Source organism: Lepus europaeus, chromosome 5 (genome assembly GCF_033115175.1).
Source record: "Lepus europaeus isolate LE1 chromosome 5, mLepTim1.pri, whole genome shotgun sequence".
NCBI classification, from domain to species: Eukaryota; Metazoa; Chordata; class Mammalia; order Lagomorpha; family Leporidae; genus Lepus; species Lepus europaeus.
The window spans coordinates 965,822-988,815 of NC_084831.1; the positions used below are offsets into that span (position 1 = coordinate 965,822).

The 22,994-nt window shown below is 71.1% G+C and overlaps 1 protein-coding gene across 1 annotated transcript; it reads left to right on the top strand.

Annotated features, from left to right (window-relative positions):
- Positions 1–247: 247 nt before the first annotated feature.
- On the top strand, positions 248–22,834 carry PLCH2 (phospholipase C eta 2). The gene is made up of 23 exons (XM_062193343.1): positions 248–394; positions 1,892–2,145; positions 2,284–2,412; positions 5,821–5,991; positions 7,747–7,840; positions 8,113–8,316; positions 8,466–8,586; positions 9,868–10,039; positions 10,130–10,237; positions 12,790–12,948; positions 15,178–15,276; positions 15,596–15,672; positions 16,600–16,697; positions 16,769–16,951; positions 17,086–17,193; positions 17,960–18,084; positions 18,156–18,240; positions 18,324–18,470; positions 18,644–18,723; positions 20,292–20,589; positions 20,994–21,008; positions 21,282–21,287; positions 21,765–22,834. The coding sequence occupies exons 1-23, from the start codon at positions 259–261 to the stop codon at positions 22,832–22,834; spliced, it is 3,939 nt and encodes a 1,312-aa protein (XP_062049327.1). The 5' UTR covers positions 248–258.
- Positions 22,835–22,994: the final 160 nt, after the last annotated feature.

The window sequence follows — 22,994 nt, forward strand, 5'->3', positions numbered from 1 at the left end:
CAGGGGCTCCTGGGAGCCAGCCCAGCCCCACCCCCTCCCTGCACCCCTCGCTCCATCTGAGTGATGGTCCTTCGAGGAGGACAAAGGGGTGCTGGGGCCTGGCCAGGAGGTGGGGGCCCAGGGGAGGGCGGCAGGGCCCCGGGGGGCAGAGTGGGTTGAGCGTGCGACCCAGGCTGGCCTCGGCCTCGGTGCTCGCGGGCGGCGGGGGCGGTGAGCTCCGCGTGCCGACGCCGTGCCGTCTCCACAGTGGAGCGCTGCATGCGAGCCATGCAGGAGGGGACGCAGATGGTGAAGCTCCGCGGCGGCTCCAAGGGCCTGGTCCGCGTCTACCACCTGGACGAGCACCGCTCCTGCATCCGCTGGCGGCCCTCGCGCAAGAATGAGAAGGCCAGGAGTGAGTGGGCGGGCCGGGCCGGCTGGGCGGGGGGACAGGACGGCTGGGCAGGGGGACAGGACGGCTCGGTGGGGGGACAGGCCGGCTCGCTGGGGGGACAGGACGGCTGGGCAGGGGACGGGCCGGCTGGGCAGGGGGACAGGCTGGCACGCGGTGGGGAGGGGGGCAGCCAGACCCTGCGCCCCAGGCTCACGTGGCCCGGGGTTCAAGGCCCCGAGCCTGGCTGCTGACTGGCGGGCTCTGAAGCCCAGCTGGGTTCGCAGTGCAGTGCCCAGCCCTGGGCTGTGTACCAGGAGGGCTAAGGTCAAAGGGCAGGCAGCAAATCTGGGGTGGGGGTGGGGAGTGCTGAGAGCCCCCGCCCTCAGCAAAGACCCCCTGCGTGTGCTGAGGGCCCCGGTCTCGGTGGAGACTCTTGGTGTGGGCTCTGGAGGCTGCAGGGGCTGCTGGGCTGGGCAGGACTGGGGTGGGCAGGGAATGGGAGAGGGGTCCTGGGAGTCAAGACAGACACCCGCATCCAGGACCAGGACCCGGACCCGCTCCGGCTTTGCCAACACAGGCAGGACCCAGGTGTACCGGGGAGGGGCCTCAGCCCAGCCGTTGCCATGGGTACCGTGCCGGGAGCTGCCCATGGGAGCCCCTTGGGGAGCGTGTCCTGGGGGAGGCGGCTCCTGGCCCCAGCGTGGACAGCGGGGAGGGGCTCTTGGGCTTGGTGCCGGGCCCTGCTCCGGGCCCTGCTCACCCTGTGGGAACTCGGTCCAGACGGGGCAGAAACCCACAGCACCGCACTCCGGGAGCAGAGGGAGAAGCCCAGAATGGTGGGAGAGAGGGAGCAGGGCCGGGAGGCCCCTGGGGAAGGGGTGACCGGCCGGAAACCCCCAGCCGTTCCTTGCTGCCGGGACCTGGGGAGAGCCATCTGGCTGCTCTCCCGGGCCCCGGAGGGTCCCTTGGCGAGAGGAGCGGAGTGGACAGCTGTTCCCTGGACCGAGTCTGGGCGGCCTGTGTCCCCCTCACTGCCAGGGGCCGAGGGACGGCCACCAGCTGGAGAGGCAGGGGCCAGACCGGCCCACGCTCCCGGCAGAGGCTCCTGGGGAGGGGTCAACCCTTACGGCACAGATGGGCAAACCGAGGTCCAGGCAGGGGTCGCTGGGGTGGGGTGGGGTCTGTGTCGCCCACGGCCCTCGAGGCTTCGCTGAGCCCCAGCTCTGTCCCCTGTGGCCGGGGTGACCAGGGGCTCCTGTGGGTCTATCTGACAGGTGCTGTCAGAGAAGCAGGCTGAAGGCTCGGCGAGGGGCAGGTGGCTGCCGGCATTGCCAAGTGTGCAGCCCTGAGCCAGGACCCTGGAGTCGCCCCTCTCCCTCTTGGCGGGGGGGAGGCAGAGCGGGCAGGGGAGGAGAGCGTCAGCTCTCGGGGCTGTCGGCCGTGAGCTCAGCTCCAGGCCGCTCGGCCCCGGCATGGGGGCCCCGGGGGGCCTGACCGGTGCCCTCCCGCCCGCCGCAGTCTCCATCGACTCCATCCAGGAGGTGAGCGAGGGGCGGCACTCCGAGGTCTTCCAGCGCTACCCCGAGGGCAGCTTCGACCCCAACTGCTGCTTCAGCATCTACCACGGCAGCCACCGCGAGTCACTGGACCTGGTCTCGCCCAGCGGCGAGGAGGCCCGGATCTGGGTCACCGGCCTGCGCTACCTCATGGCCGGCATCAGTGACGAGGACAGCCTGGCCCGCCGCCAGCGCACCAGGGACCAATATCCTTCGGCGCCGGGGGGCGGGCAGGCACGGGGCCCCGGATCCTGTGCCTTGGTGGTGGTGGGGGTTCCCTGCCCTCTGCTCGTCGCAGCCTTGGGGAGGGGCCGGGCCCGGGGACCGGTGTTGGCCCCTAACTCGGCCCCGAAGTGGCTGAAGCAGACGTTCGCCGAAGCCGACAAGAACGGCGACGGCAGCCTGAGCATCGGCGAGGTGCTGCAGCTGCTGCACAAACTCAACGTGAACCTGCCGCGCCAGAGGGTGAAGCAGATGTTCAGGGTGAGCACGGCCGCCGGCCTGAGCCTGCCGGAGGGGGCGGCGCCCAGCCCCGGGCCCGCCCGGCTCGTGGACGGCGTCTGGGCAGGAGCAGAAACGGAGCCGCTGCTCAGGGCAGAGCCTGCGCAGAGGCGGGCGGGCCGTGGCGCTCGCTGCCCCCACGCGTGCCCCTGGCGTTGGGAGCTATGAAGACGCATCCAGCAGGCCCGGCCGCACTCCGGAGCTCCCGCGGGGGAGCCGAGCTCCGTGTCGGCGGCCGGCGTGGGGCAGGGCTGAGCGGAGCCGGCAGACACCGCGCTGGGCCTCGCTGCCCTGTGGGTGGAGAGGGCTCCACACCAGCACACATGCACACACACACGCCACGCACAGCCTGGCGTTCCTCCGTGTCCAGCCCCTGGAGGTCCTGCCTGTGCTCTCTGGGGCTCGTGGGTCTGTGCCCAAGAGAGGGCAGGCGACAGGCTGCTCAGGGACTGCGGAGGTTCACGGCCCCCAAGGACCCCCGTGGGGACCCAGGCTTCCTGGGCGATGGGCGCCCCGCACCCAGGGCCGAGCCATGGTGGCGGCTCTGGCTGAGGTCCCACCACAGGCGAGGCTGGGCCTGATGTGGGGTCTGCGGCAGGGGTGTGGCAGTGCGGAGGCTCCTGGGGCGTGAGGTCCCTGCTCAAGGTCTTGGCTCCAAGGAGCTCAGTGGTGGCCGCCCGGGCCACCACGCCTGCTTGCGGTGTCTGCAGCAACGCTGGGCCCTGGGCTCAGAGGGGCTCTGCTGGCCCCAGGTGTCCTGGCCATGGCCTGCCTGCCGCCAGGCTGCCCCTGGGATGCCCTGGGCAGTGGGGAGAGCCCTGAGCTGGGGTGAGCGGGCTGCTGAGCTCCGGGGCTGCTGCCCAGGGGCCTGGCACGCAGTGGCCTCGCCCACGTGGGTCAGCCTGCTGGAGGTGGCCTGGTGCTGGTGCCCCTCGCCTCCCTGCCGTCTGCATGGCTGCCCTCTCCAGGCCCAGGGAGGAGCTGTGGCCTCCAGCCAGCCTGGTCATCCTGATAATTAGCGTCAATTTGGCTACAGAGAAATCTCGATATTACGTCCATGGCCTGAAATGGCTTAGAGATCCGAGAGCAGGTGAAGAATGGCTGGGTGCAGACTCATTAAACCCGACAGCACCGAGGGGCCCAGGGCTGCATGGGCTCTCAGGCCTCGTTGCCCAAGAGACCCTTGGCCTGTGGGGGGCTCGGCTGCGGGGGCCGCAGGGGGGCGCTGCTGTGAGCCTCCTTGTGGGGTTTTCACTCAAGGTCAAGGGGTCACAGCTCCAACTCCGGGTCCGTAGGTGACGCTGCCCGGCATGGGGGTGGAGGGAGGCTCCACTCCATGAACTCTGCCCGGCCCCCACCATGCCCCCGGCTCTGCCCCAGGGGCCCCGGTGGTTCTGTGTGCGGATGGCCAGTGTCCAGTGGCCAGTGTCGGGGCTGCCCTTCCGCCCCCTGTCAGACTCACGGGGTTTCATCTGCTGTCTCGGGGCTGGGCCCCGCGCTCCTCGTTCCAGCTAGCTCTGTCCCAGCCTCGGCGTGGGCCCACGGCGTGGGTGCCAGGTCCTGCTGGGTGTCTGCCTACACACCTGGTCACCGTGCCAGCATTCAGCCTCTGGGAGCGCAGGTCAGGACCCTGCTGCCCTCGGGACAAGCACGTGGCCGGTGCCCCTGCCACGTGCTGACAGTTCTGGCCCACAGGGACCTGGGGGGGGCCCCAGCACTGCCACCCCTACCTTGAGCTCCCCAGAGGGTGCGGCCATGGAGGAGAGGCTGCCCCAGGGCGGACCTTGCTGCTGTCCATGGTGCTGACCGGTCTGTCCACAGGGCCTGAGGGGGCTCCAGGCCGTCTCGTGCGCCTGGGGGTTGAGCTGACCCGAGAAGCATGGGCAGTGTGAGGCCTGTTCCCTGGGCCTCATCCTGGGGTGGGCTGCCGAGACCCCCTCAGCCTGCGAGGGGGCCCGTGGCCGGGGAATGGCGGGCTGACGGGGCCGTGGGTGGCAGTGGGGGCTGCCCCTTCTCTCAGTAGGCACCCCCCCTTCAGAGTCGAGTCTGGAACTTTGGTGGAGGCCTGAGGGCTCACCAGGTGTCCGTGGACTCCTCCCAGCCAGAAGCCTGCGGCCGGCTTGGAGGCCAGGCCTGGACAGAGCTGCCCTCAGGCACATGGTCGCAGTGGGTAGTGGGCAGTGGGCCCTGGCTGCTCCGTGGCCAAGTCCCCAGTGGCCCTTCTGTGCAGCTGTGCGTGGGCCATGCACGTGGGCTGTCCTGCTCTCCATGGCCCAGGGCCAGGGAGTGGGGACCCCTTAGGCCAGGTCCTGCCACACCAGGGCCGACCAGGCAGTCAGAGCTCACCTGTGCTCCCAGCCCTGGGCTCACTGGGCTCGTGGGCTCCGGATTCTGACCAGCCCCTTCCAGGAGGCCTTTCCCGCCCATTCTGAGGGGGCCCCATGGACTCCATGGCCCTCGGGGTAGCAGGACCCCAGCCGCTCAGGGCCCTTGTCCTCCGAGTCAGTTCTTGGACTTGGGGACAGCACCCTGGCCGCTGCCCCCACATCGGGTACCTCGGTGGAGGTTCTCCATCTGCCCTCACGGGGCACTGCTGGGGCGGCTCCTGTGAGTCCCTGGGGTCTCTCGTGGGCCCCTCTGGTTGCAAAAACTGCGTCCCTGCCAGGGAGACCTGAGCCGTGACCCCCTGGGCCTCCGGGGTCAAGGACGTTACTAACTTGTGGGCCGTCAATGGCATGGAGCTCATGAGAATTAATTCCAAGGGGTTGTTGATGCCTGCAGTGGGTGTTAGCTCCACAGTGAGATGTTAGTGAATCCAGTGTGGGCTGTGGGCCCCGGTGTGGGGGTGTGGGCCTCATGTGGGCTGTGGGCCCCGGTGTGGGCCGCCTTGGGGGTCTGGTGGTCTTTGTCCTTGGGAGGCCTGGCTAGGGAGAGGCTGTCACATCAGGGAGAGGCCGTCACGTAGGGAGAGGCCGTCACATCAGGAAGAGGCCATCACATCAGGGAGAGGGCATCACGTAGGGAGAGTCCGTCACGTAGGGAGAGGCCGTCACGTAGGGAGAGGCCGTCACGTAGGGAGAGGCCGTCACGTAGGGAGAGGCCGTCACATCAGGGAGAGGCCGTCACGTAGGGAGAGGCCGTCACGTAGGGAGAGGCCGTCACGTAGGGAGAGGGCGTCATGTCTGCTTCCTAGGGGTCTTCCTGGCAGGAGAGGCTGCGGGTGAGCCCAGGAGCCACCGTGTGAGCCCCGGGCAGGGACCTGAAGCCGGGGCACCCTCCATGGCAGGGAGGAGTCTGGGCTTGGTTTGGGGCTCGGCTGGGGCGGAGTGGCCACAGTGCCCTGTGCGCGGCTTGCGTGGTCAAGGGTGGAACCAGAGGCGTCATTCGCAGGAAGCGGACACGGATGACCAGCAGGGCTCGCTGGGCTTTGAGGAGTTCTGCGCCTTCTACAAGATGATGTCCACCCGCCGGGACCTCTACCTGCTCCTGCTGGCCTACAGCAACCACAAGGACCACCTGGACGCCGCCGACCTGCAGCGCTTCCTCGAGGTGGAGCAGAAAGTAAGAGCCCGCCCGGGCTGCGCGGCGAGCCACGGCGTGCCAGAGCGTGCCAGAGCCCCGGCCACGCAAGCCGCCGTGTGCCAGAGCCCCGGCCACGCGAGCCATGGTGAGCCCCGGCCACGTGAGCCACGGCGTGCCAGAGCCCCCGGCCACGCAAGCCATGGTGAGCCACGGCCACGTGAGCCACGGCGTGCCAGAGCCCCCCGGCCACGCGAGCCGTGGCGTGCCAGAGCCCCGGCCACGCAAGCCATGGTGAGCCACGGCCACGTGAGCCACGGCGTGCCACGGCCACGGCCACACGTGCCGCCGTGTGCCAGAGCCCCGGCCACGCAAGCCATGGTGAGCCACGGCCAACCGGCTTTGGCTGCCACATCCAAGGGCTCAGCGGTTTCTCCTCCGAGGGCCTCTGGGCCCGGAGCCCCAGCTGTGGACAGCCTGAGCCTGCAGGGGACACCATGTGTGCCCGGCACTGGCTCTGGGCCTGGCACCTCATGGGTTAGAGTTCTGTGGTCTGCCTCTGACGACTGTCCCTAACCTGCCATGTTCTGGCCACATGGGCCCGACCTTGACCCCAGCAATGCCCATCCATCTTTGGGGCCCAAAGCTCTGTGGATACTGCCCCACTGACCAGACACCTGGTGTCCAGGGGCGCAGGGGCCTGGGCACAGACTGGGCGCTACCTGCTCTAGTGACTGGACCTGGCCGCCCAGCGAAGCAGGGGTGGGGGTAGCCAGAGCCTTGTGGAGAGAGTGCCCAGGGGGGCCTGGGGGCTGTCAGGGAGCCCTGTATCCCCCAGTCTGGGACCTCCCCCCCTCAGTCCTCCTCCCATTCTGGGACCTCTCCCCACAGTATGGAACCTCCCCTACCCCCCGAGTCTGGGGCCTCCCCCACATAGTCTGGGTCCTCCCCCCACAGTCCAGGACCTCCCCTCACAGCCTGGAACCCCCCCGGTCTGGGAGCTGTTTCCACATCTGGGGCCACACAGCGTCCTCCATGCTCAGGCAGGGACAACGGGATTATCCCCACTGAGGATTCCCGCATTCCCAGTCAGGGGCCCTGGGTTCGAGTCTCCGGTCTCCCTCCCATCATGCATCTTGCTAACGTCCACCCCGGGAGGAGGCCAGGGCTCCTGAGGAACTTGGGTCCTGCCAGCCCACGGGGAGCCGGGTGGACTTCCCAGCTCCGACTCCGGGGGCTCAGCTCCGCTGTCACAGGGATGTGGGGAGTGGACAGCAGAGGGGAGAGCGCCTCTCGGCCTTTCGTCCGTCGTCAGCCAGGCCTGCAGGGGGCACTTGGTCCACAGCCCGGCCTCGGGGCTCTGGCCGCCTGGGGCCCACGATTGAGCTCTGAGCCCATTCTGCCGCCTCCCACCCTCTCCCCTCCCCGTGCTCCTGGGCAGGGGAGGGGGGTGCCGGTGGGCCCACCCTAGGACCGGATCTCCTGGCCCCTAGCGCACCTGGAGGCCCTGAGCTCGCGGGGCCACGCTGGGCCGGGCTGCGGCTCTCGGCTTTGCCACCAGGGTCACCGGCAGGGCTTCGGGCAGCTGCAGAAGGGGCTGCAGGAGCTCCCTCCCCCTCTGCTCCCCACACAGGCCCCCACCCCACTTACAGAAGGGGGGGTCCGCACTGTGGGGCAGTGAGGGCTGCCTGGGGCCTGGGAGCCACCTCAGTCCCGAGTCCGTGATGAGCGGATCGGAGGCGGGGGATGGCGCTGGGAGGACCGATGGCCGCCCGAGCCCAGGGTGCTCTGGCCTAGATGGTGGGCGTGACGCTGGAGAGCTGCCGAGACATCATCGAGCAGTTTGAGCCCTGCCCCGAAAACAAGAGCAAGGGGGTGCTGGGCATCGACGGTGAGTGCCCCGGGCGGCCGCGGCGGGCCTGGACGGTGGGGCGGGGCTCGGGGCGGGCCTGGATGGAGGGGCGGGGCTCTGGGCGGGCCTGGATGGAGGGGTGGGGCTCGGGGCGGGCCTGGATGGAGGGGCGGGGCTCGGGGCGGGGCTGGACAGCGGGGTGGGGCTCGGGGCAGGGCTGGACGGAGGGGCGGGGCTCGGGGTGGGCCCAGGCCAGCAGCTGAGCCACACACACACACACACACCCCCACCCCCCCCCCCGGCCCTGCAAGGCTTCACCAACTACACCCGGAGCCCGGCCGGCGACATCTTCAATCCCGAGCACCATGGCGTCCACCAGGACATGTCGCGGCCACTGAGCCACTACTTCATCACCTCGTCCCACAACACCTACCTCGTGGGGGACCAGCTCATGTCCCAGTCTCGAGTGGACATGTATGCCTGGGTCCTGCAGGCCGGCTGTCGCTGCGTGGAGGGTGAGCACAGCCCAGGGCCGGGCTGGGGGCTGCGGCCTCTGGGGGGGCTGGGCTGGGCCCCAGGAGCCCGTGTGAGTGCTGGGGCAGGGGCCAGGCCGAGCAGGTCTCTCCTGAGTGCGCCCCGGGTGACCGAGGCGTGCTGTCCGCAGTGGACTGCTGGGACGGGCCGGACGGGGAGCCCATCGTGCACCATGGCTACACCTTGACCTCCAAGATCCTCTTCAGAGACGTCGTGGAGACCATCAACAAATACGCCTTCCTCAAGAACGAGTGAGTGGGGGGCGGGGGGGGGCGGGGCGGGGCTTCCCTCCTCTGGGCGGCGGCCCAGCAGGTGCACACACTTGGCGGCAACCCCTGCCGTCAGCAGCAGCAGCTCCGGCCCACGTCAGCCCCGAGAAGCCACCTGCGTCCAGGCTCAGCTTGCGGTCACTCGGCCATTGAAGAAAGTCCAGCTTAGTCCCTGGCACAGGGGCCCGTGGGAGCCCCTCCCAGTCTGGGCTACGCCAGGCCCGGGGGCCAGGGCTGCACAGGCGAGGCAGGGCAGAGACGTGGCAGCGCCCCTCGGACAGCCCCCACGCTGCGTGAGCCACGCGAGAACGCGGGGCCGGGGCAGCCTGGGGGGTGGCCAGGCCCTGAGACCCTGGCCAGTGGGCACTGGGGGTCACACAGGGAAGGGCTTGATCCCGGGTGCCAGCCCCCAGGTTCTGCCCGGGCAGTGGGAGACGAGGACCGTCCCCCACCCCTGTGCCCCCTGCCCGTCTCCCACAAGGTCCGTGGTCTGAGTGGAGCGTGGGTGTGGTCACGGCTGACAGAGCTGAAGCTGTCCGAGGAGGAGTCCTCACTGTGGTCCCCACGGGCCCGGGCAGGCGGCTGGGGTGCCGGGTGCCAGGCTGGGCGGGGCCGTGGGCAGGACCCAGGGCCGTCTGAGGGGCGGTGCCCCAGGTCGGAGGGGTGGGCTGTCTGTGACTCCGTGCTGCTCTTCGGGGGAGTCCACGGCTTTTCTCTCGGCCCCTGGGGTCTCCTGGCTCCTTTGCCTCCACTCAGCTGCTTTTTTTCTTTTTTTAAAAAAAGATTTATTTTATTTATTTGAAAGGCAGAGTTACAAAGAGAGAGAGAGTGAGAGAGAGAGAGAGAGCGTGCGAGAGAGACGACAGAAGGAGAAAGAGAGAAAGTCTTCCATCCGCAGGTTCACTCCCCAAATGGCCACAGAGGCTGGGGCTGGTCCAGGCTGAATCCAGGAGCCTGAACTCCATCCGGGTCTCCCAGAGCGCAGGGCCCAAGCACTTGGGCCGCCCTCCGCTGCTTCCCCAGCCAAGCAGGAAGCTGGACTGCAGTAGCCGGGACTTGACCCGGCGTCCGTAGGGGGAGCCGGCATCACAGGTGGCCGCTTAGCCTGCACCTCACCAGCGGCCCCCACGCAGCCTCGTGGGCTACCCCCCAAGCAGCGGGCAGCCGTAGCCTCTGGGGCAGGCTCCCCCCACTCAGGGGCGGGGGTCCGGGCTCCTGCAGAGCTGGGCCCTGGCCTCAGCCGCTCCCCCGCCCCGGCTGCAGGTACCCTGTGATCTTGTCCATCGAGAACCACTGCAGTGTCGCCCAGCAGAAGAAGATGGCCCAGTACCTGACCGCCATCCTGGGGGACAAGCTGGACCTGTCGTCGGTGGGCGGTGAGGACGCCACGCTGCTGCCATCCCCACAGGTGCTCAAGGGCAAGATTCTGGTGAAGGTGAGGCCGGGCCTGGGTGGGGGCAAGGCTGGCCGCCGGGTGCCGCCCAGCCCTCCCCCGGGCCCCGCCCACCGCCGCCGCCTCCCCCAGGGGAAGAAGCTGCCGGCCGACATCAGCGCGGACGCCGAGGAGGGCGAGGTGTCGGACGAGGACAGCGCCGATGAGATCGACGAGGACTGCAAACTCCTCAACGGGGAGGTGACGGCCCGGGGGCGCCGCCCCCAGAGCAGCCCCCCCAGAGCAGCCCCCCCAGAGCAGCCCCCAGAGCAGCCCCCCCAGAGCAGCCCCCCCAGAGCAGCCCCCCCAGAGCAGCCCCCAGAGCAGCCCCCCCAGAGCAGCCCCCAGAGCAGCCCCCCCAGAGCAGCCCCCCCAGAGCAGCCCCCAGAGCAGCCCCCAGAGCAGCCCCCAGAGCAGCCCCCCCAGAGCAGCCCCCAGAGCAGCCCCCCCAGAGCAGCCCCCAGAGCAGCACCCAGAGCAGCCCCCCCAGAGCAGCCCCCAGAGCAGCCCCCCCAGAGCAGCCCCCCCAGAGCAGCCCCCAGAGCAGCCCCCCCAGAGCAGCCCCCCCAGAGCAGCCCCCAGAGCAGCCCCCCCAGAGCAGCCCCCAGAGCAGCCCCCAGAGCAGCCCCCTGAGCAGCCCCCCCAGAGCAGCCCCCCCAGAGCAGCCCCCCCAGAGCAGCCCCCAGAGCAGCCCCCCCAGAGCAGCCCCCCCAGAGCAGCCCCCTGAGCAGCCCCCCCAGAGCAGCCCCCAGAGCAGCCCCCCCAGAGCAGCCCCCCCAGAGCAGCCCCCAGAGCAGCCCCCCCAGAGCAGCCCCCAGAGCAGCTCCCAGAGCAGCCCCCAGAGAAGCCCCCCCAGAGCAGCCCCCCCAGAGCAGCCCCCAGAGCAGCCCCCCCAGAGCAGCCCCCCCAGAGCAGCCCCCAGAGCAGCCCCCCCAGAGCAGCCCCCAGAGCAGCCCCCCCGAGGGCAGCCCCCCCAGAGCAGCCCCCAGAGCAGCCCCCAGAGCAGCCCCCCCAGAGCAGCCCCCCCAGAGCAGCCCCCAGAGCAGCCCCCAGAGCAGCCCCCCCAGAGCAGCCCCCCCGAGGGCAGCCCCCAGAGCAGCCCCCAAAGCAGCCCCCCCGAGGGCAGCCCCCCCAGAGCAGCCCCCAGAGCAGCCCCCCCCGAGGACAGCCCCCCCAGAGCAGCCCCCGGAGCAGCCCCCCCAGAGCAGCCCCCCCGAGGGCAGCCCCCCCAGAGCAGCCCCCAGAGCAGCCCCCCCAGAGCAGCCCCCCCGAGGGCAACCCCCCCAGAGCAGCCCCCAGAGCAGCCCCCAAAGCAGCCCCCAGAGCAGCCCCCAGAGCAGCCCCCAGAGCAGCCCCCCCAGAGCAGCTCCCAGAGCAGCCCCCAGAGCAGCCCCCCCAGAGCAGCCCCCCCGAGGGCAGCCCCCCCAGAGCAGCCCCCAGAGCAGCCCCCAAAGCAGCCCCCAGAGCAGCCCCCAGAGCAGCCCCCCCAGAGCAGCTCCCAGAGCAGCCCCCAGAGCAGCCCCCCCAGAGCAGCCCCCCCGAGGGCAGCCCCCCCAGAGCAGCCCCCAGAGCAGCCCCCCCGAGGGCAGCCCCCCCAGAGCAGCCCCCCCAGAGCAGCCCCCCCGAGGGCAGCCCCCCCAGAGCAGCCCCCAGAGCAGCCCCCCAAAGGACAGCCCCCCCAGAGCAGCCCCCGGAGCAGCCCCCCCAGAGCAGCCCCCAGAGCAGCCCCCCCGAGGGCAGCCCCCAGAGCAGCCCCCCCAGAGCAGCCCCCCCAAGGGCAGCCCCCCCAGAGCAGCCCCCCTGGAGCAGCCCCCCCAGAGCAGCCCCCAGAGCCGCCCCCCCAAGGGCAGCCCCCCCAGAGCAGCCCCCTTGGAGCAGCCCCCCCAGAGCAGCCCCCGGAGCAGCCCCAAGACCAGCCCCCCCGGAGCAGCCCCCAAGGGCAGCCCCCACCGGCACCGGCACCGGGCGAGTCGGGGGCGGCTCCAGGGCAGCTGTCCCCCGGTGGAGGTGGCCGCTTTGGCCCCCATTCCTGTGCTGCCTTTTGGGTGCTGTCCACCTCCCCTGGAATCTGAGGCCCAGGGCCAGGGCCCAGTGCCGGCTCCCTCGGGGAGCGGGGACGGTGGTGGGGGCTGGGACCACCCCAGGCTAGCTCCATTTCCACCTGGAGCCTGCAGCTCCCTGGCCCCCTTCCGGCCAGCCACAGCAGGTGGCCATGCCCAGCGCGGGCCCCAGCTCAAGGTCCCCCAACACCTAGAACTCACGTGGGAGGAGTCTGCCATTGACCCGCCTCCCTGCGGCTCAGTCTGGGGGCTGGGGCTGAGGGGGCATGGGGGACCCCCGGTGGGCGCCAGGCCTGGGGAACCTTCCCCAAGGCTGCAGCCTCTCCCTGCCCTAGGCCTGCGCGTTCTCTGGCATCTCTGACGTCCACTCATGTCCACTCCAGCTTGGGCACCAGGGACGTGCAGCTGCCTGACACCCAGGCCCGGCCCTGGGAGCCCAAGTGGTCAGGGCTGGCCTGGGGCTGCCCCAGCAAGGAGAGGCGCCTCGCCCAGCCTGGCTCCGCCCTGAAGTCTGTCCCTTGTCCCTGGCCCGTCTCCCTGGGGCCTGTGCTGCCCACCACGCGTCCTGACCTCTGTCCACTGAGCTGGACACCCGAGCTGCCTGCAGGCCCCAGGTGGCACTGTGCAGGTGCTGAGGGGCCCGGGGCAGCTGGGGCAGGGGCGCAGGCTCATGGGGCCGCCTCGCTCCCGCAGGCCTCCGCCAACCGCAAACGCGTGGAAAACATGGCCAAGAAGAAGCTGGACTCCCTCATCAAAGAGTCCAGGATCCGGGGCCACGAGGACCCGAATGGCTTCGCCGTGTCCACCATGCTCCCCTCCGGGAAAGCCGGCCACAAGGCGGGGACCAAAAAGGTGAGGCCCCCATGCCAGGGGGCACACACACCCACACACACCCGCACACTGGTACCCACGTACTGGCGCACCCCTGCACATACGTGCGTCTGCACACCCCTGTGCACGCACATGTGAACACACACTGCACACACATGAGCACACACTGCACACACGTGAACACACATGTGAGCACACACCTGCACACACGTGAACGCACTGCACACACGTGAACACACATGAGCACATACCTGCACACACGTGAACACACACTGCACACACATGAGCACACACTGCACACACGTGAACACACACACTGCACACACATGTGAGCACACACTGCACACACGTGAGCACACTGCACACACATGAACACACTGCACTGCACACACGTGAACACACACTGCACACACATGTGAGCACACACTGCACACACGTGAACACACACTGCACACACATGTGAACACACGCCTGCACACACACGTGAACACACACTGCACACACGTGAGCATACACTGCACACACGTGAACACACACTGCGCACACACACGTGAACACACACTACACTGCACACACCTGCACACACACACGTGAACACACACTGCAGTCCACACACCTGTGTCCACCTGGGGCTTCGTCGTGAGAGTGCAGGGTGCAGGTGCTCGGGCTTGCGCGCCAGCGTCCTACCCTGCCTGGCTCCAGCCTGGCGCTGACGGCTTCTGTCTGACCCCTCGGGGGCCTGGGGACCAGAGTGGGTGGCGGCCGCCAGGGGCCCACGGTCCTCCTTGCCAAGGCCTCAGGGGCCGTCCACCAGCAGGCAGCAGGCCGCCCTGCATGTCTAGTGCCCCTCTGGCGTGGGGGCCGTGTCCACGTGGGAGAGAGGGGCTGTCCCAGCAGATGTTATGGTGGGCGGGGCTGCTGGCCTGGGTGGGTGGGGCCGAGATGCCCAGGGCTTGGAGGGCCCTGCCCGCTGCCCAGGCGGTGTCCCTGGGAGGGCTGGGGTGAGGCTGGGGCCGAGCCCCCCATGGGGACTGGTACTTGTAGGTGCGGGCATCGTGTCTCACCCACGGCCTTGCAGGTGGCCGTCACGGTGGGCGCTGGCGGGCGCCTGTATTTTCAGTTCTGAGCCATCTGGGTGGGAGCCAGGCCGCTCTGAGGCACTGTGCTGAGCCCGACCTGGGGCCCCCGCCAGGGCGGCTGCAGGGAGACGCCGGGGAGGAGGGGCTTAGCTGGGCTGCCGGGGTCACATTGGGCGTGCTCCGCCCCGAATCACTCACGCCTGTCCCCACGGGGGTCCCTGTGAGGGAGCACAGGGATCTTGGGGGACAGAGGGGACCCCTGCCGGGCTGGGGGTAAGCTGTCTTCAGCTGGGGCTCTGCCTGGTGCCCCCGCCACCGTCCCCTCCGTCCGGGGCACCTGGCCTCCTGAGCTGTGCTCTGGGGTGGGAGGTGCCAGCCGGGGGGCTGTGGGCAGCTGTGGGAGCTCCCACCCCGTGCCTGGGCCAGGACGTGGTGATCTGGCCAGGCCTGGCCCCTCTCTCTCACAGCTCCCCGCAGCGTCCCAGGTGGGGTCTAGGGGCCTCCACGCGTGTTCTGAACACGCTGTGAGTGCAGCTTCCAGCATGTTCCAGCCATCAGCTAAGGGGGAATGGGGGCTGCGGGGAGAAGAGGCCCCGGTGGCTGCCCAGGGTGGGGAGGGTCCTGAGAGCCTCTGTGCCGTGGACCTACCCAGCTGGCCACGGAGGGACCCGGCCAGTGATGCCGCCAGGCCGCTCTGGGCAGACCCTGGCTCCCTGCGAAGGAGGGGCAGGCACAGGTCTGGGTGAGCGTCTGGGGCATCCCCAGATCGGACAGAGCACAGGGCGCCGGCGGCATGCGTGTGGCACCCCCGGGCCCCACTTTCCAATGTGTCTGTGGGGCAGTGTCCAGGCAGAGGAGACCAAGGGCCAGGCTGAGGGTCAAGGGGTCAGTGCTGTCGGAGCCCAGCGTGCGTTGTTCCTGGCAGTTTGGGAGCATCATGGGTGTGGCCAAAGGCATCGCAGGGGCGTGGCCAAGGGTGTAGGGGTGTGGCCGAGGGTGTAGGGGTGTGGCCGAGGTGGGGGCATGTCCCTGGTGTGTGCAGGGCTGTGGCGGAGGGCGTGTCCACGGGGCATTCCACTGTGCCCCTCACCATTCTCCCCTGCCCTCCCCGCCTTCCTCCCTGCCTGGCTCAGGGCGGGGCCCACCCTGTCCCCCTCTGTGGCTCCCTCAGGCTCAGGCCGGGGCTGAGGAGGACACGGGCTCCGGGGAGGACAGCAGAGCTGGCCGCCAGAACAGCCGCCTCCTTGGGAGCAGCTTCTCCAAGGCCAAGGTCAGCCCCGCCCCGCCCCGCCCCGCCCCACCCCAGCCAGAGGGCGGGCGTCCCCTGCAGCCCCCGGAGCCCACGTGCAGCCTGGAGGTGCCGGCTGCGGCAGGGGCAGCCCAGGCCGTGGTGGTGGCTTCGTGGCTCCCTGGCTACCCCTCTCCTGGGCCCACGCCGGCCAGTGCTCTGCACCCGGGCCCCGGGGCTGTCCTGGGGCCCTGCTGGCAGGATTGGACCGGGAGGCCTCAGGCAGGCCCAGCCTCCCAGCCTCGCTGTGGCCCGGCCTGAGCCGGGGCTCCAAGGGTCACAGCTCCGCCCTCCCACACAGAAAAGGGGCAGCAAGAAGGCGGCCAGCGTGGAGGAGGGGGACGGGGACCTGGACTCCCCAGGCAGCCAGAGCCGAGGGTCAGTGCCTGCGGGGGACGCCCTGCATGATGGGGGGCTGCACTGTCCTGGGGTCCCGCTGGGGGGGGGCCACACCTTTCCCTAAGGCTGACTCTGGGGGAGGCTGTCCTGGATCCCAGGCAGGACTCGGGTGGGGGGCAGATGTGGGGAGCTGGCTCCCCATCCCTCCTGGAGAAGGGGGGCCATCCTCGGGGCTCCCCCCGGGATCTCAGCCCTGTGCAGCCAGCATGGCGCCCCCAGCCCCTTCACCAAGCTGACTGGGCTGCCCCGTGGCCCCCCCCCACTCTGTGTCCCTCCCCAGTACCCACACAGGGCTGTCAGAGTGCCCCCACCCGGCACACGGGAGCGCTGGGCCTGGGCGTGGCCATAGCCTCTGTCCAGTCCGGGAGTCTGCCCCCCGATGGGTCCAGTGCCCTTCCCCCGCCCCAGCCATCACCCCCAAGGCCCCCATTCCGTCCTCAGTGCCTGGGGACATGAGGCCTCTCTCTGGGAGCTGGACACCTGCTGGCCACAGGGTCCTGACCCCCCCACTTGCTGGCCGCAGGGCCCTGACCGCCCCCCCAACACCTGCTGGCCGCAGGGCCCTGATCCCCCCACACTTGCTGGCCGCAGGGTCCTGACCCCCCCCCCACCTGCTGGCCGCAGGGCCCTGACCGCCCCCCCAACACCTGCTGGCTGCAGGGCCCTGACCGCCCCGACACCTGCTGGCCGCAGGGCCCTGACCCCCCCACCTGCTGGCCGCAGGGCCCTGACCGCCCCCACCTGCTGGCCGCAGGGCCCTGACCGCCCCCACCTGCTGGCCGCAGGGCCCTGACCCCCCACACCTGCTGGCCGCAGGACCCTGACCGCCCCGACACCTGCTGGCCGCAGGGCCCTGACCCCCCCACCTGCTGGCCGCAGGGCCCTGACCGCCCCCCACCCCCACAGGACGGCCCGGCAGAAGAAGACGATGAAGCTGTCGCGGGCGCTCTCGGACCTGGTCAAGTACACCAAGTCCGTGGGAGCCCACGACGTGGAGACGGAGGGTGAGGGCGGGGGCCCGGGGGGGCGGGGCGCCGAGGGGCCGCCCGCAGGCTGACGCGGGGCCGCGCCACAGTGGCCTGCAGTTGGCAGGTGGCGTCCTTCAGCGAGACCAAGGCGCACCAGCTCCTGCAGCAGAAGCCGGCGCAGTACCTGCGGTTCAACCAGCAGCAGCTGTCCCGCGTCTACCCCTCCTCCTACCGCGTGGACTCCAGCAACTACAACCCCCAGCCCTTCTGGAACGCCGGCTGCCAGATGGGTGCGCGCCCGAGCCCCCGCGGCCACAGCTGCCCCGGCGGGGCCCTGCACGCCCGCCCTGGCAGCGCCCACGGGGGCGACCGGCGGGGGCTGACCCGGCCGCTGACCCGGCCGCCCCGCGTCCCCTCCCCGCAGTGGCCCTGAACTACCAGTCAGAGGGCAGGATGCTGCAGCTGAACCGGGCCAAGTTCAGCGCCAACGGCAACTGCGGCTACGTGCTCAAGCCCCCGTGCATGTGCCAGGGTGAGCCCCCCCGCACGCCCAGTGGGGTGGGTTAGGGAGCCCCCCCCAGCACGCCCGGTGGGGTGGGTTAGGGAGCCCCCCCAGCACGCCCGGGTGGGGGTGGGTTAGGGAGCCCCCCCAGCACGCCCAGGGTGGGGGTGGGTTAGGGAGCCCCCCCCCGGCCTGAGCACACCCGGGGTGGGGGTGGGTTAGGGAGCCCCCCCCAGCACGCCCGGTGGGGTGGGTTAGGGAGTCCCCCCCAGCACGCCCGGGTGGGGGTGGGTTAGGGAGCCCCCAGCACGCCCAGGTGGGGGTGGGTTAGGGAGCCCCCTCCCTGGCCTGAGCACATCCGGGGTGGGGGTGGGTTAGGGCGCCCCCCCAGCACGCCTAGGGTGGGGGTGGGTTAGGGAGCCCCCAGCACGCCCAGGTGGGGGTGGGTTAGGGAGCCCCCTCCCCGGCCTGAGCACATCCGGGGTGGGGGTGGATTAGGGAGCCCCTCCCCTGGAGCTGAGACCTGGGGTCTGGGGGATGCACAGAGGCGCCCCCTTCTGCCTCTCTGCACTTCTAGCATGGGGCCGTGTGCGCCCCACGGGGCCCACCGGGAAGCTGCCCTGATGGGGACCAGCCCCCACCCACACGGGGCCCGGCTGGGCTCTGTCCCACAGCTTGGGCAGTGGCCAGGCCACCAGGCTCCCCCCCACACGTGGCATTGCTGCCCCCAGCTGTTCTGTGGGGGTGGGGCTCCCCGAGGCCCCAATTCAGCCTCATGGCGCCCCTCCCCCGCTAGGTGTCTTCAACCCCAACTCCGAGGACCCCCTGCCCGGGCGGCTCAAGAAGCAACTGGTGCTCCGGATCATCAGTGGCCAGCAGCTCCCCAAGCCACGCGACTCCATGCTGGGGGACCGCGGGGAGGTAGGCGGCGGCTGGCCCCGGGCGGCTCGGACCGGCCCCGCCCGCCCCGCGCTCACCCCCGCTGCCCCCAGATCATAGACCCGTTTGTGGAGGTGGAGGTCATCGGGCTCCCGGTGGACTGCAGCAAGGAGCAGACCCGCGTGGTGGACGACAACGGTGAGGGCCGGGCTGGGCCTGGGGGAGGGCGCGGCGGGGAAGGGGGCGGCCCCGCCGCGTGACCCTGCGCCCGCGGCCTCCAGGCTTCAACCCGCTGTGGGAGGAGACGCTGGTGTTCACGGTACACATGCCCGAGATCGCGCTGGTCCGCTTCCTCGTCTGGGACCACGACCCCATCGGGCGCGACTTCATCGGCCAGAGGACGCTGGCCTTCAGTAGCCTGATGCCAGGTGGGCAGGAGTGGGCCCCACGAGGGCCGAGCTGGCCAGTCTGTGGGCCGGCGCCACCCGGAGGGCTTCCTGGCCTTGCTGGTCCTGTTCAGAGCCTGGTGGCTCGGGGGAAGGGTGCGGGCTGGGGTGGGGGAGGAGGCAGGCCAGTGACCCCGCCACCCCGGCTGCTGCAGGCTACCGGCACGTGTACCTGGAGGGGATGGAGGAGGCCTCCATATTTGTGCATGTGGCCGTCAGTGACATCAGCGGTAAGGTGAGTGTCCCGGGCCGGGCACGTGACTGTGGGCGGGGCAGCGCTGGCCCCTCAGCCTGTTCCCCTGGCGTCCCCAGGGCCGGCTCCAGACCCCAGGTGCTGAGACCGTGGTCAGCTCCCTGGGCCGGGGTCCTCTGCCGCTGGGGACGCCTGACCCCCGGGCCAGCTGGCGGCGTCCGAGTCCCCTTTAGGCGGCCACGGGCAGACTCGGGGCCACGTGCCGAGCTGCGCCCAGAGCCACCCTCCCGCCTGGGTCTGCTGGCCTCACCCCATCCCTGGCTCACGGGCCCCCCCGCCAGGGCAGGACAGCAGCCCCCCGAGGGCGGGGCTGGACTCCGGACCCCGTCTGTGGAGCCCGCCGCCCCCTCCGAGGTGGGGTCTGTGAACACGGAGCTGCCGCACTCGGGCCCGGAGGCCCCGCAGGCATCCGTCTGTCCGTCCGCTGTCCGCCGTGCCTGCCGGCCTCCAGCCGCGGGGCCCTCACGCCTCTCTGTCTCTTTGCTCTTGCAGTGAGCCCCCCGCTGCCCAAAGCCCACCTTTGGGAGCACGGTCTTGTTAGCAGCCTCGCAGGTACCCCTGCATGCCAGGCCGCGCCCGTCGGCATCCGTGGCTCTCGGCAGCGCTCCGGAGATGCGGCTCGTCGCGGGGCCGGGGCCCTGGGCCATCTCCAGCTGGACGGGGGCATTTATGAGGCAGATCCAGGATTCTGCAGAGGCCCCCCAGCTCCCTCCCCGTGTGCGCGGGCCGTGCCCATGCCTGGGTGGCGTCGCCCCCCCCGGGGCCAGGACTCCAAGCCCGAATCCTGGACCTTCTTCTAAATGGCTGTCCAGCCCACACGCACCAGGCGCACTGGACGTGGGGCCTTGAATCAGGAGGAAGCTGATTCAAGTGCTGGCCACTCGACACTGCTGCCCCTCCGGGGGACAACCGGCCCGCTGGGCCCTGGGCTGCTCTGCACCAGCACGGCCATCATGGGGAGCGGCGGGGCGCATGTGCGGGTCCTCTCCGGTGGTCACCCGGCCCCTGCCAGCTGGCCCGGGGACTCCTGGCCACGCCCCTCCTGCAAGGTCCTGCAGGCCTGGTGGTGACCTGGCTGGAAGCCGTGGGCCGTGAGCCGAGAGCAGGGGCAGTCCAAGAAGGCTTCCTGGAAAAGGCGGCCCCTTCAGAGGGCAGGGGCAGCACCAGGGCAGTGGGCATGGCAGGAGCCATGGGACAAAGCAGACCTCGGGCTGGAGTTGCCTCCCCGCTGCCCGAGGGAGGGGCGAAGGTGACCCAGGCCCTTCTCTGACTTCCTCTCCAGTCCGGTGGGCTGTGGGGGCCTCGCAGCAGGTGCAGGGCGGGTGGGGGGCAGGGTCTCTCTTCTGGGAGCACCTGGCAACAGCAGCCCCCTCACCCCTTGCTGGGTGGATTCCTGGTCAAAGGGAGGAGCAAGTTGCTGTCCCCAGCAAGCCTGCTCCCCAGGGCCCACCACGTCCCCAGCGGCCACCACCTGTCGTCCGGACACACACTGAGGCACCCTCCGCGGAGCCAGCCTCGGGCCCCGGCTATGTGGGCTCCTTTTCTTGCAGGTCAAGCAGGCTCTGGGCCTAAAAGGCCTCTTCCTCCGCGGCCCAAAGCCCGGCTCACTGGACAGTCCTGCTGCTGGGCGGCCCCCACCCCGGCCCTCCGTTAGCCAGCGGCTCCTGCGGCGCACGGCCAGCGCCCCCACCAAGACCCAGAAGCCGGGCCGCAGGGGCTTCCCGGAGCTGGCCCTGGGCACGCAGGACGCGGGCGCTCAGGGGGCGGTGGGCAACGTGGCGGCCCCTGGCCCCAGCCCTGCTCCGGAAGCCCCTGCCCACCAGGGGTCCGGCGGCAGCAGCCCCCGAGGTAAGGCACCGGCAGCGGCGGCAGAGGGGACCCCCACACCAGGGCGGCCCCCGCGTGCCCCCGAGGGCCCTGGGCCTGCCGGCATGGCCGCCACGTGCATGAAGTGTGTGGCGGGCTCCTGCACCGGCGTGGACACCGAGGGCCTGCGGAGGGAGCGGCCGCCCAGCCCGGGGCCCCCGCGTGGGCTGGTGCCCGTCAGCCAGCAGCCCCGGGCCCGGGCGGACTCACTGGGGGCTCCCGGCCGTGGCCTCCCGGGAAGAAGCAGAGAGGCCCCCGGGCAGGGCCCAGGCGGCAGCGGCTCCGCGTCCTCCGACTCCGGCAGCCCGGGCAGCCCGGGTGGCCCCCAGGTGCCCCCGGCCCAGGCCGAGGGCGCCCGCAGGCAGCCAGGGCCCCCCCCGGCAGAGACGGGCGCCTTGTTCGTTCCAAAGCTGGAGGAGATCAGGACGGCGCCCCCCGTGTCCCCCACGGGTAAGGCCAGCGCTCTCCTGCCACCCCGGCTCCCGCATGCGCAGCCTGCCAGGCTCTGCGCCGTCCGTGCCGCTTCCTGCTCCGAGCCCTGGTCCTGTGTGCGCCGTTCCCTTGCTCCGTGGGCTTGTCCCGAGGGCCAGGCCCTGGGACTTCAGGAGGGGTGGGGTCCAGCTGCCCGCACGGTCACGGACGCCCCTCCTGGGATGTGGGGGGTTAGTGTCCAGCTCTGTGTTGTGCGAAGTCTGGCGTGGGTCAGCGGCGCAGCTGCAAGGTGGCCCTGACGCCCCTGAGACCCTGGGCGCCCCTCTGGTCCCCCCCCCCCCGTGCCCGCTGGGCGTGGCCGGCCACTGCAGCACGTGGTCAGTGGGAGTGCGGGGCTCTGGCTGGTCTGCTGTGCCCCAGCCCGGGAAGGGCATGTGCCTGGGCCTGGCCGCTGCTCTCCCCTCCCCGCACCCGCCCCCTGTCCCTCTGTCCCTGTCTGTCCTTCTGTCCGCCGCTGACCGTCTTCTTTCTGTCCTCACTCACGCTGCCTCCGTAGTGAGGAAGTGAGCACAGCGAGCGCCAGGTAACCGCCAGCCCCACGAGGCCCCATGTGCGGGCACAGGGCCGTGCCCCCCCCCCCGGGCCCAGAGCAGCAGGGTGGGGGCCTCGGGGCCTGTGCGCGCGCAGAGGCTGCTCCCCGGACGGTGCTGCTGCTCTTCCCACAGACGCCCCGTCCGGCCCGCCGTGCGGCCTGGAGCCCATCGCCGAGGAGCCCGCCCCACCGGCGACCACCCCCACCGTCCCCTCCTGGGAGGGGCCCCAGCGCCCCCCAGGCTCGGCCTCAGGAGCATCTGTGCCCCTCGGGAGTGGGGGCCACGGGGACCACGGGCAGCCCCCGAGAAAGCCGCGCCCCAGCGGGAGCCCCAGCGCGGCAGGCGAGAGTGAGAGCGGAAGCCGGCCCCGGGCCCTGGGCCAGCGGCCCCCGGTCAGAAGGGCAAAGAGCGAGGGGCAGGTGCCTTCCTCCCCCGCGGCTGTGTACTCCGATGCCACAGGCGGGGACCAGCTGTGGCAGCGGCTGGAGCCGGGCGGCCACCGTGACAGCATGTCCTCAGCCTCCAGCGTCTCGTCCAGCGACACGGTCATCGACCTCTCCCTGTCCCGCCTGGGTCTGGGCCGGAGCCACGAGAGCCCGGGGAGGTGCCTGGCCCCGTGGCCCTGCCCCACCTCGGCCGCCTGCCCAGCCCCAGCCCCTGTGACCAAGAGCAAGTCCAACCCCAACCTGTGGGCCGTAGGCCGGCCTCTGGCCCCGCGGCCGCCTGGCCTGCACCGCCTGGAGGGCTGGCAGGAGTGCCCTGTGGCCGCCAAGTCCAAGAGCCTGGGCGATCTGACCGCCGATGACTTCGCCCCGGGCTTCCAGGGCAGCGCCCGAAACCTGAGCCGCCGCCTGGGCCCCCCGGGGCGGGCGTGGCAGGTGCCGGGGCGGGACGCGCTCACGGAGCAGCTGCGCTGGCTCACGGGCTTCCAGCGGGCGGGGGACATCACATCGCCCACCAGCCTGGGCCCGGCCGCGGAGGGGGCGGCAGGCGGCCCCAGCTTCCTGAGACGCCCGTCCTCCCGCAGCCAGAGCCGCGTGCGCGCCATCGCCAGCCGGGCCCGCCAGGCCCAGGAGCGGCAGCAGCGGCGGCAGGGCCCGGACTGGCGGGGTCCCCCCGAGGAGCGGGGCGCCCCGGAGGGCTGTGTGGACACCCCTGCCCTGTGCCCCGGCCCCGAGGCCTTGCTCCTCCTGAGGCTTTGACCCGTGCAGTGTGTGCTCAGGACGTGGGGGTGGCCACGTCCCCAGGACTGCGCGCCCTGCTGGCCCCCCCTCTGACCCCAGCAAGCGTGGTGTGCACATTTTAAGAAATACAAGCAGAATATTTAAATTTTTAGAGGCAAAACTTACACAGGAAGCTGAC

Bases quoted from the DNA above. Each gene is read 5' to 3' on its own strand.
- PLCH2 (XM_062193343.1), top strand. From the start codon at position 259: ATGCGAGCCATGCAGGAGGGGACGCAGATGGTGAAGCTCCGCGGCGGC. The intron at 2,413-5,820 runs GTGAGCACGGCC...CGTCATTCGCAG, and splicing joins GGGTGAAGCAGATGTTCAGG to GAAGCGGACACGGATGACCA. The intron at 15,673-16,599 runs GTCAGTGCCTGC...CCACCCCCACAG, and splicing joins CCAGGCAGCCAGAGCCGAGG to GACGGCCCGGCAGAAGAAGA.